This window comes from Triticum urartu, chromosome 3A (assembly GCF_056163025.1).
Source record: "Triticum urartu cultivar PI428250 chromosome 3A, HENAU_Tu73, whole genome shotgun sequence".
NCBI classification, from domain to species: Eukaryota; Viridiplantae; Streptophyta; class Magnoliopsida; order Poales; family Poaceae; genus Triticum; species Triticum urartu.
The window spans coordinates 413,869,426-413,882,185 of record NC_141875.1 but is presented as its reverse complement, the minus strand read 5'-3'; the positions used below and the strand labels follow the sequence as shown (position 1 = coordinate 413,882,185).

General features: G+C 48.7%; 1 protein-coding gene across 1 annotated transcript; it reads right to left on the bottom strand.

Annotated features, from left to right (window-relative positions):
• Positions 1-7,747: 7,747 nt before the first annotated feature.
• LOC125544120 (small ribosomal subunit protein mL103 (rPPR7)) lies at positions 7,748-9,214 on the bottom strand. The gene has a single exon (XM_048707697.2). It carries the CDS (start codon positions 9,072-9,074, stop codon positions 7,968-7,970), a length of 1,107 nt encoding a protein of 368 aa, XP_048563654.1. The 5' UTR covers positions 9,075-9,214; the 3' UTR covers positions 7,748-7,967.
• Between the last annotated feature and the right edge of the window lie 3,546 nt (positions 9,215-12,760).

Here is a 12,760-nt window from a genome sequence, read left to right as displayed (position 1 = left end):
AAAATGTCACGAATGTGTCTTTTTTTGTAGTGAGAGTGACAGAAGCTTAAACCCTAATTTATGCGTTATTCCGTAAGGGGCTGATTTGGATCCATATGTTTAATGCTATGGTTAGATTTTATCTCAATTCTTCTTTTGTAGTTGCGGATGCTTGTGCGAGGGTTTAATCATACGTGGGAGGCTTGCTCAAGTAAGAGCTCGACTGGCAGAGAGTCCACCTCCAAGACTCGATCAGTGGGGAGGTCGCGCGGCGGGCTGTAATATGAAAAACATGCACATGGTTAGTAATAAACCTTAAGGTAAAATGCCCGGAGAGTCTTCGGATTCATACCTTTGGGATGGGGCCTTGGCCTTGGGGTTCCTGCGAGGGACCTCTTCGGAAGCCTCGGGCTCCTCTGCGGAGTCCGAGCTGTCATCGGACAAGGCCACCTTGGCCCTGCATTGCCTTTTTGGGGCGGGAGGAGGTTGATCCTCCTCGGTGCCACCTGACGTCGCCCTCTTTCTTGTTCGAGAGGAGTCGCTCTCCCCTCCTTCCTCTCCATGCTCTCCCTCATGAACAGATGGGGTTTGGGTCTCCCCGAACTTAGTATCCAGAGGCCCCCTTTGGGCGGAGGCCTTCTCGGGCCTCCCTCTTCTCACTTTTCTTCTTCTCCTTCTTCTCCTTCTTCTCTGGCGCCTTATAAGGTACCACAATCAACATCTCCTCCAACAGGGCCATCTTGGGGCCCTCGAGCAGTGGGTCCGGGTCGTCAATCTGCATGGCTTTCTTCTGCCAGCTCTGTGCGGGGAAGGAGTAGGAGATGAGTACTTCGTCAAAAGGGGATATCTGAACATGATGTTAAAGCTTGTCATACCTCATGGGGGGCGTTGCGGCATCGAGGCCGAGGTCCTCCTTCGTGGCCAGCCATTCCTTTTGGGGCTTGAATAACACCTTCCACACCTTTGTCGTGGGTGGTGCTATAGAAGCGAAGCATGATGGAAGGGTCTTCAGGCTTGTAGGACCACATTGGGGCAGCCCGGTGTTGGCAAGGTAGGAGGCAGCGGCGAAGCATGATCTGAACCTCGTTAGTTAGTTCGACCTTCTTCTTTATCATCTTGGGGATTCGCTTCTGCAGCGACTCCACCTCCATGGGCGACCCCCAGTCGAGACCCTTATTGATCCACGAAGTCAGCCTCATAGGAGGTCGAGATCTGAATTCAGGGGTTGCTGCCCAGCCCGTGTCGCGTGGTTCAGTGATATAAAACCACTCTTTTTGCCAGATCTTGACAGTGTCTATGAAGGTACCCTCCGGCCACTCCACCCGAGGAAGCTTGCTGGTCATCGCTCCCCCGCAGTTCGCCTGCTGGCCATCGACTATCTTCGGCTTGACATTGAAGACTTCTAGCCACAAGCCAATGTTTGGTTGGACCCGCAGAAAGGCCTCGCAGACAACAATGAAGGCCAAAATATGCAAGAAGGAGTTTGGGGCAAGATCCTGGAAGTCCAACCCGCAGAAGAACATCAACCCCCTAACAAAGAGGTGGAGCGGGAAGCCTAGTCCCTGGATGAAGTGGGGGACGAACACCACCCTTTTGCCTGGCCTGGGCGTAGGGATGACATGGCCCTCCTCCGGAGCTCGGTGGGCGACATTGGCTGGAAGATAGCCGGTGCGCTTCAGCTCCTCGATGTCGTTGTTGATGACGTTAGAGGCCTCCCACTTGCCCTTCGAGCCAGATCTAGCCATGGCCAGATTGAGGACGTGGTTGGGAAGGTTTCTTGAGGAAGGATGGACCAGGGTGCTGGAGCTCAGTAGATTGGGGAGAGCAATGGCGATGGGGGAAAGGGAAAGCGCATGGAAAAAAACGATGGTTGTTTTCCTTTTATAAGTTGTCGTAATACCAAGAGTCCCCTTTGTTGCGCCACGGACCTCGCCACTTCCCGATATAATCGTGCCGTTATGTGCGTGTGGGATAGCCCAAATTATTGATCATATCCCTTAAACAGCAGGGCACAATCTCCATATTGATGGGGCGTGCCAATGGAGGAATTGCCTCAAACCATGAATCGAGTATTCCTAACTAGCTAGTGGTTGTGGCCGGTTGTGATCTTTCATCAAAAGGTTGTCAGGGGAAGGCACTGTTCACACTCGAGTGGTTAGCCTTCGAGGCTAAGTAATATATACAGCTCGGGAATCAGGACATAATCCGCATAACGCATGGCCGAATTTGGCTAGGAAACCCTTGAAAGTTTGACGGAGGTGGACTGCGTACCCAGCGTGAACACCGGGGAAGGAAGGAATGGGTCTACAGAGTCGACGATTCCCGCATGTACCCCGGCTCCAAAGACTAGTTTGGGGGCTACTTAGGGAGTCTTGGACTAAGGGGTCCTCGGGCTGCCGGTCTAACTCTTATGGGCCGGACAGGTGGGCCGCTCTGCAACTACTGGAAGGCTGAGCTATAAGGTGACTCCGTGTTCGGACAGGAAATCTTCGAAGCCTCGGTGTGTCCTCCAAGTCAAGATGGAAGAATCAGCATGTTTATTCCCTGATGGCAACCGACCATGTGTAACCCTAGGTACCCCTGATGTCTATATAAACCAGAGGGTTTAGTCCGTAGAGGCTAGAAGAAGAACCATCATCCTACTCCCCTAGGGTTTAGTTCATCTGATCTCATGGTAGATCGACTCTATAGCCATTACCCACATCAATATAATCAAGCAGGACCGTAGCGTTTTACCTCTTCGAGAGGGCCCGAACCTAGGTAAATATTTTCCTTGTGTTCCCTGTTCCCCATTGATCCAAGATCCACAACTCGGGACCCCTACCCGAGATCCGCCGGTTTTGACACCGACACCCCCCTCTAGTCGATAACTAGCACATTCAGGAAGGAGTCAAACTCCCCCCCCCTTGATGGCGCACCAAGGGGGGATCCTTCCCCTTGGTGGCAGCCCTCCCTCTCCCCTCCAACCTATATATACATGAGGATTTGTGCTCTTTTGATATACAAGTTTTGGAGCCTCCTCTAGTTCTTCTAGTTCTAGTTCTAGTTGGTCCTGGTTGACTAATTAAAGCTAGGCTAATCCTATTGTCCTCGTAATTAGAAGCCCGGTGCGGTTCTAATCTCTCCCTCTAATCCTCCGGCGATGATTAGCTTTGGATGGCGAAGCGTTGCCAGATCGTGAAGGCTGCATGCTTGCAACCAAGTAGAGAGGTCGTGATTTTGGTCTTCGGTTCGAGGGACTGTTCGTGGGAGGTACGAGGGATCATTCATCGGCGGTTCGACGGACTCCAAGTACTATTTACACCGACACGTTCTTCTTTCACTGCAACTCGGTGAAGGTAATGATCGTGATCCCAACACGTTATGCATCTTCATATTGATCTTGGGTGATCGTAGGTGCGATTTTTTTTGTTTCCTACTATGTTTCCGAATAGTCCATGGCATGGTGCCATGGAGGACCCGTCACATCAAGTGGCCGCACCCCTAACGTCGAAGTGTTTGGTCTTGTTCGGGAGAAACTTTGGACTCGATTGCGATCTAATTTCTTTGTTGAGGGTCCTTTCTGCAAGACTCGGGTACTAGTATACATTTTCTAGTTTTCATTGGGTCCTGGTGTAATTTATACTTTCAAGCTTGTCTAATGGATGGCTAGGTCCTTCCGGATCCTTCGCCTTGTAAAGAAACGGTGACAAGGAAGAAGACCAAAGCACATGAGCATAGCAGCGGCAGTAGCAGAATAATGGCATGACTGGTAGGTTGCATCCAGCCCGACCAGTCACTAGGGATGCATATTTGTCCTATTTGGTTGCTTGGGTTGCATCAGATTCGTGGCCCGTATGAACCTCAAAGCACCCTTAGGTTTGGTTGAGTCCGAACAACCGAATCAGACATCGTCCAGAGCCAGGCTAAGGTGAGACACATGTGCCTCTCCTCCACACGTACGGGAAGCGTGGGAGACGGATGTGATGTCTCGAATCCGCCATAACTACCGCCCTTACCTCCTCTCACCGGCTCACCGCGCAAACAACATTCTCACCTCACTCTCTCACCACCCGTTTATTCTCACCTATGGCCGCTCCACCATCGTGCCGCCCCAATCCTTGCCACGCTAGTCATAGCAACCACGAGCATTGGCTCACCGCTGTCACGACTGGATACTGCGACCCCTTGCAGGTACGGAGGCTGCTCAACCGCCTCCCCCATCTGCATGAGGCAGCGATCCATGGCTAGACCGCTCATAGGCCTTTGTTGTCGCGCATGTGACGGCGGGGATGAGGGTTGCGGGTGCCGGTGCATCGACCATGGCCGGGGCCGAGATTTTTTACTTCCCGACGAGGGTTTTCTTCCCTTGTTCAGGTCCCATCCTATCCACCTCCGGCCGGTACCTTGACTGCGATAGTCGAAACTTCGACAGCTGCAGCGTAGTCGTCGACCACGACAATGGTTACCAGGCCATCGGTCGTGACATTGTAGGGGATTCTACCATTGTTCTCGTCGGGGTTTGCTCCGACGCAATACGCTCCAGCTCCACCCGGTGGCACCCGCTCCATTGGCGAAGAATGTTATAAGTACAATGCACATCTCTCTTTGCAGATTGGAATTGATTTTAGCGGTTCATTTTTTGCGAGGGTGGTTGCTTCTCCGGATTTACAGATTTGATCAATTAGATGTCCGTTGATCGATTAGACTTTGCACTGCTCCTATGGGCACTTGCTGGACTAATTGGATTAGATTCCATTTATCACCAATTGTCTGTTGCTAGCAATGTGCATATGTTGACTGATTACTAGGCTCATAGTATGTGTTCATGACTAGAATAGTTGCTGGATTGCTAGGATTTCCTAGATTGTGCACGGATGTGTAGATTGATTACCGGAATTGCTATGTGTTCATGCCTAGAATGTGCATGATCCGTGCACCGATCAAGGAGTGCATTGATAAAGCAATGCACACTGCTATGATCAGTGCACTGATCAAAGCAATGCTTAATGCTATGATCAATTCATAGGTGTGCGTTGTAGTCACATGTGTCTTCTTAACTGTCAAGGTGATGGAGACCGAGTGAGACGTCGCCCGTGGTGGAGGGCCTACACCGAAAGGCGTGAAGGACTTGATTGCCCAAAACCAGTGGGCACATAAGGTCAGAGTCACGGGAAGGAGGGAGGCGACGGCAATGCCTCTGCCAACGCTTGGTCGCATGTCGAGGATTAGGCACCAGCTAGTAGAACGACAATGACCTTGCCTTCCTAGTTGTCCCAAGGGCTTTCCAGTAGGTGCTGAGGGGGTGGCTCCACATCCGCCATCCCCGTGTTGTGCCGCTCTTCGCCAACAAGTGGTGTTGGTACTGGGTGCAGGTCCAAGAATTTGGTGGTGATGTCGTGTTGGGGCGGGCTCGTAGGCCCTCTGAAGCACCTTGTGCTACAACGTGACATGGCCGTTTTCAATCTCTGCATTTTCGTCCTCAAGATGAAGATCTTCAAGAAGAGCACCTTCACCGTGTGCCACTACCATTGCGTGATGCACGACTATGTGGTACCTGTCAAGTGCATTTAGAACTTTAATAGTAGTATTACTATTAGTACTCTCTTTTGTTGGAAACAAGTGCATATCTTGATCAACGAACAACACCCTTATGATGTTGTGCAAGGGCAGAGGATGCCTCTATTGCTTAAAATTGTACCATATATTAATGTTATTACTGTTGTTGTTGTTGTTGTTTTGCGAGGAAAACTTTCAATCTATTCATCAACTACAAGGTAGTACAAAAAACACAAGAAGTAAAAAAATACATCCAGATCCGTAGACCACCTAGCGGCGACTACAAGCATTGAAGCGAGCCGAAGGCGCGCCGCCATCATCTCCCCTCTCTCATTGGAGCCGCGCAAACCTTGTTATAGTAACAGTCGAAAAATCATCATGGTAAGGCACCATAGGACCAACGCATCAGGACAACAATGTTGTTGCTGAAGAGATGCGTAGAACATAGGCGATCGAAGATAGGATCCACGTGGATTCATCAAAGACAAACGCCGGTCAAATCCTGCGAGATCTGCCAGAGATAAAGCTACACATGCCCTCCAACGATGCTAGAAACACCACCGGGATGGCGGCTAAGCGGGAAGGACCTTATTCCATCTTCAGAGAGCTGCCGCCGCTTCGCATCTCTGAGGAGGACACAAACACTAACCAAAACTAAAAAAACATCAGAAAACGGAGCCCTCCGCGGGCAAGGGTGTGTGCATGTGTGCGCGCGTGTGTGTGGTGTGTTAATATGATGTGTGTTATGCTCATGGGTTTAAATAGCGGATAGGCGTGTTAATATGATGTGTGTTATGCTCATGGGTTTAAATAGCGGATAGGCGGGCTGGTAGCGGCTTGGGTTCCGCAATGTGGGCGCTATGTCCATGTAGCGGATTTATACAAACACTAGATTATTGTGTATATTACTAGACCATGAACAAAGACTAATGACATTTAATTCGAGCGATATCTCCGCTATTTACAACTATGGTTATGCTGTGATGTGCTTCTGAAGTGTTTGTTAGTGTTGTCCATAGTGGTAGTAAGGTCACCATTTTTTAAAGGAGTGAGCAAAATACCACACTGCACACAACCAAACAACCATGCTTTGCAGTTTCTCACCCTAAAAACATATGCAGGCATCCAAGCAACAGACACAAAAATGATCATTGATGCGACGCTGGCTATCAAACAATGTGCACAACATATAACCGATAGTCTAGATGCAGAAGGCCCGAAATTGATGCATGCAACCATGATTTGGCGGGTGGGCAGCAGTCGATTCACCAGTGGGACGCGCGGCGACAAGCCGGTAGCACCAAACCGATTTGGTGGGCGGGCGCCGGCCATTTGGCAGAGTTGAGAAGAGGAGTAGAGCAGGCCCGCTGTCTTCCTCTCCAGCGGAATGTAAAAATTCAAAATCCTCTCCAGCTCAATGTAAAAATTCAAAAGGAAAACGAAGATTGAAATGGGCTTTCTCTTGATCTGCAAGTGACTTGTGCTTGATGCGTCTGCCGGTTGATGATTCTTGACTTATGTCGTCTATAGTGGAATCTCTACAGAGATTTATATTTAGGAACGGATAGAATATATTCACACCCATATTCTCTAGGGATGAGGCTGAATCAAATCCATTCCATCTATCTCTCCTACCAAACACAAAAATGAAACCATTACGTTTCACTCTACTGACTCCAACCACACACATGAATGAATGGAGAATTCCATTACGCTGTAATGAAATCATGGTATTCTATTCTATTGGGTCCTCACCAAATGCACACCCTCCATGATTCAGTTGCTGGGCATTCCTCGCAATCCAAGAACCTTGCTGCCGGTGGGAATGGCTCCACTCCTCAAGTTGAGTTGAACACGTGTTTCTGTACAATTTCTCTGAAATTCTCACCGTTCGCCAAAGTGCTAGGCCGAGACAAGCCCGGCGACATTAGCTGGCAAACCAAACCAGCAACCATTATGTACCAGTTAGTACGAGCCTGCAGATTCCTGAATGTGGTCTTGGCAATTTGTGATGCAAATGAAAGCACGGGAGAAAAAACAAGAACAAGGCAGGACGGAGAATTCACAGCGGTGAGTGTTGTTCTTCAGCGGTGAACTGAAAAGGGAGCAGCAAAATACCTATACTGATATGGATACAGTTCGACATCTACTGGTATGGATAAGGTCACTCATCAGCGAAAGCAAATCCATCATGAGGCGTGTAAATTCAACTACCAATATAGGAATGCACTTCGTCTAAAAGGCCCTGGCATTCAGTAGCAAGTCGGCAGTTGGACAACAGGTACACAAATATAGGCTATGGATCGTTGCTGCCGCGAGGCACCGCATCCAAAAACTATGTATGAGTGTCTATTGTAACCTCAGAAAAATTTACTTATTAAACCGGCATACTGCCTCACGATTCATCAAACAAGTACAAAATGGTCACCTCCAGATGTTGCCCGGAATGCTCATGCCGCCGCCGCCGTCTTCTCTGGCTGCTGCTCGTCCTCCTCCACTTCCTCCTCTTCGTTGCTGGCACCCGGTGTGAGGCCGGCATCCTTCTCAAGCTCCTTCCATGGACCGTCGAACTGGTCAGGGAACTTCTTGCGTAGCCCGACCACCACCCGCCTCGCCGCCCGACCCTTGCCAGCCTCCTTGAGAGCCACTACCAGCTTACGCACCGTGCCCAGATCTGCCACCTTCTTGCGCTTTACCCCCTCGTAGAACACGTCCTCCGCCTCTGACAACCTCCCCTCGCTGCACAGCGCCCCCACCATGCATGCGTATGTTGCGCACTCCGGTGCCGACTTCGCCTCAGTGTTCCCCTCCGCCCCCTTCTCTTGCAAGCTCCTGTATACCTCCAGGGCCTCGTCCACCCTCTTGTGCCGCCCCAGCACCCGGATCAGCCCATTGTAGGAGATGACATCCGGCCGCAGCCCCGAGTCCTCGCCCATGGCTCGGATAAGCTCCTGCACCTCCTCCACCGTGCCGGTTGCCGACTTGTAGGTGATCCTGACGTTGTAAGCGGCAGCGTCAGGCGCTATGCCGCGTTCCTCGACCATCTCGCGCCACAGCTCCTCGGCGCGGTGGGGCTTCTTTTGCTTGTAGTAGGAGTCGATGATGGCCGTGTAGAGGTGGAGGGAAGGCGGCTCCTCCCCGTGGAGGAGGTACACCGCGTGGTCGGCGCCTTTGGTGATGCAGAGGGACTTGGCGAGGATGGACCACGTAAAGGCGTCGCGCGGCGCTGAGGGGTGCGCGTCCAACAGAGCAGGCACGCGCTCGGCGAGGCGGCGGCGGCGGAGGAGCGGGGCGAGGAGGGCATTGAGATGCTCGGCGGTGGGCGACGGGATGGTGGAGAGGATGGCGGAGGCCCGGTCGGAGAGGCCGACCACGGAGAGGGCGGAGATCACAGCTTTGGGGTTGGTCGGCACGAGCGGCGCGACGGCGGCGTCGATGTCGTCGAGGCGGCCCGCGCGGGCGAGGTTGCGGATGCGGGCCATCGGGACGGGGAACTCGGCAGCCGCAGCGGCGGTGGAGAGCAGGCGGCGGCCGGAGGCGGAGAAGATGGCGGCCATTGCTGCGGCGGAGCTGTGTCTGATCGATCCGAGGTTCCGGGGTTAGGGTTTAGGACGAGTGGGGGAAAGTTTCACTCGGCGGATTGTGTCATCTGGGAAATGGATGGAAGTTGGACAATGGAATGGAGTGCTGAGTGGGTGGCAGGCCCGCGTTGGAATCCCGGGCCAATCCCCGGCCCAATACTTATCCTTCACCCCGTTGAGTTGGAGCCGTGGAGTTTGATAGGGCTAAAGTGGGCCATGGCCCCTAGCCAAATTTATTTTTATATATTAACAAGACTTACTAGCAAAAAAAAGCAAATATACCCGTGCGTTGCAACGGAACAAAATTTCTTCCATGTATATCTAGCTTATGGATCCTTGGGTTGCAACATTGTAATGATCACTTTGTGCATTCTAAAACCAAACCGACCAATTTTATGATTTTTATGATTTCTGGGTTTCACTATTATGATATGAACTTTTCATACCATTTTGAATTTAGGTTTTAATGATAGATACCAAAAAATTGAACGGTTAACCGAATAAATTGAAGTAAAAATATATTTATATTTCTTGAGGCAAACAACCATTCAAGTAGTCATCCTGTGTTTTTAAGAAGTTGATCCCCACTACTAACAGTTCTCTCAACATGCATATGGTGCTAGATCAGTGTCTAGTTTGTAAGCACCAACCAATCGCTCAGATTCCCCTACCCACTTTACAGCTATGGAGAGCAATGTAATTTTTCTTGTACAAGGAGCTATTTTTTCCCGCTGAGCACATCCATTTTTCTTGTAATGTATCATTTTTCTCTTAAAAACATACTAAGCTCGTCCATAACCATCAAGGCATGATCCATGCATGAATATATATACTTATAAAAAATGTGTTTTGAGTCAAAAAACAGTAAATTATTATTAGGTCGGTTTCAAATTCGTGTCAATTTTGGTTATTATGGTATATGACGAAATCATACCATAAGCTATACAGGATCATGGTGATGCATAGCAACGAGAGGGGAGAGTGTGTCCACGTACCCTCGTAGACCAAATGCGGAAGCGTTAGCACAACGCGGTTGATGTAGTTGTACGTCTTCACGATCCGACCAATCCAAGTACCGACCGCATGGCACCTCTGAGTTCAGCACACGTTCAACTCGATGACGTCCCTCGAACTCCGATCCAGCAGAGCTCGGGAGAGTTTCGTCAGCACGACGGCATGATGACGGTGATGATGATGCTACCAACGCAGGGCTTCGCCAAATCACCGCTACGATATAATCGAGGTGGATTATGGTGGAGGGGGGCACCGCACACGGCTGGAATAGATCAATAGATCAACTTGTGTGTTCTAGGGTGCCCCCTGCCCCTGTACATAAAGGATGGAGGAGGGGAGGCCGGCCAGCCCCTAGGGCACGCCAGAAGTGTGGAGTCCTACTAGGAATCCCTAGTCCTAGTAGGATTCCTCCTCCCATATGGAATAGGAAAAGGGGAAGGAAAAAGGAGAAGGAAGGAAGGGGGCGCGCCCCTTCCCTAGTCCAATTCGGACCAAACCATGGGGAGGGGTGAGGCCACCTTTTGAGGCATTTCTCTCCTTTCCCGTATGGCCCATTAAGGCCCAATACGAATTCCCGTAACTCTCCCGTACTCCGAAAAATACCCGAATCACTCGGAACCTTTCCGATGTCCGAATATAGTCGTCCAATATATCGATCTTTACGTCTCGACCATTTAGAGACTCCTCGTCATGTCCCCGATTTCATCCAGGACTCCGAACTACCTTCGGTACATCAAATCACATAACTCATAATACAAATCATCACCGAACATTAAGCGTCCGGACCCTACGGGTTCGAGAACCATGTAGACATGACCGAGACACATCTCCGGTCAATAACCAATAGCGGAACCTGGATGCTCATATTGGCTCCTACATATTCTACGAAGATCTTTATCGGTCAAACCGCATAACAACATACGTTGTTCCCTTTGTCATTGGTATGTTACTTGCCCGAGATTCGATCGTCAGTATCTCAATACCTAGTTCAATCTCGTTACCGGCAAGTCTCTTTACTCGTTCCGTAATACATCATCCCGCAACTAACTCATTAGTTACAATGCTTGCAAGGCTTATAGTGATGTGCATTACCGAGAGGAACCAAAGATACCTCTCCGACAATCGAAGTGACAAATCCTAATCTCAAAATACGCCAACTCAACAAGTACCTTCGGAGACACCTGTAGAGCACCTTTATAATCACCCAGTTACGTTGTGACGTTTGGTAACACACAAAGTGTTCCTTCGATAAACGGGAGTTGCATAATCTCATAGTCATGGGAACATGTATAAGTCATGAAGAAAGCAATAGCAACATACTAAACGATCAAGTGCTAAGCTAACGGAATGGGTCAAGTCAATCACATCATTCTCCTAATTATGTGATCCCGTTAATCAAATGACAACTTATGTCTATAGTTAGGAAACTTAACCATCTTTGATTAACGAGCTAGTCAAGTAGAGGCATACTAGTGACACTATGTTTGTCTATGTATTCACACATGTATTATGTTTCTGGTTAATACAATTCTAGCATGAATAATAAACATTTATCATGAAATAAGGAAATAAATAATAACTTTATTATTGCCTCTAGGGCATATTTCCTTCAGTCTCCCACTTGCACTAGAGTCAATAATCTAGTTCACATCGCCATGTGATTTAACACCAATAGTTCACATCACCATGTGATTAACACCCATAGCTCACATCCTCATGTGACCAACACCCAAAGGGTTTACTAGAGTCAATAATCTAGTTCACATCGTTATGTGATTAACACCCAAAGAGTACTAAGGTGTGATCATGTTTTGCTTGTGAGAGAAGTTTAGTCTACGGGTCTGCCACATTCAGATCCGTATGTATTTTGCAAATTTCTATGTCAACAATGCTCTGCACGGAGCTACTCTAGCTGATTGCTCCCACTTTCAAAATGTATCTGGATTGAGACTTAGAGTCATCTGGATCAGTGTCAAAATTTGAATCGACGTAACCCTTTACGACAAACCTTTTGTCACCTCCATAATCGAGAAACATATCCTTATTCCACTAAGGATAATTTTGACCGCTGTCCAGTGATCTACTCCTAGATCACTATTATACTCCCTTGCTAAACTCATTGTAGGGTATACAATAGATCTGGTACACAGCATGGCATACTTTATAGAAACTATGGCTGAGGCATAGGGAATGACTTTCATTCTCTTTCTATCTTCTACCGTGGTCGAGCTTTGAGTCTTACTCAATTTCACGCTTTGTAACACAGGTAAGAACTCTTTCTTTGACTATTCCATTTTGAACTACTTCAAAATCTTGTCAAGGTATGTACTCATTGAAAAACTTATCAAGCGTCTTGATCTATCTCTATAGATCCTGATGCTCAATATGTAAGTAGCTTCATCGAGGTCTTTATTTGAAAAACTCCTTTCAAAAACTTCTTTATGTTTTCCAAAAAATTCTATAATATTTCCAATCAACAATATGTCATTCACATATTTTTATCAGAAATGTTGTAGTGCTCCCACTCACTTTCTTGTAAATACAGGCTTCACCACAAGTCTATATAAAATTATATGCTTTGATCAACTCATCAAAGTGTATATTCCAACTCTGAGATGCTTGCACCAGTCCATAGATGGATCACTGGA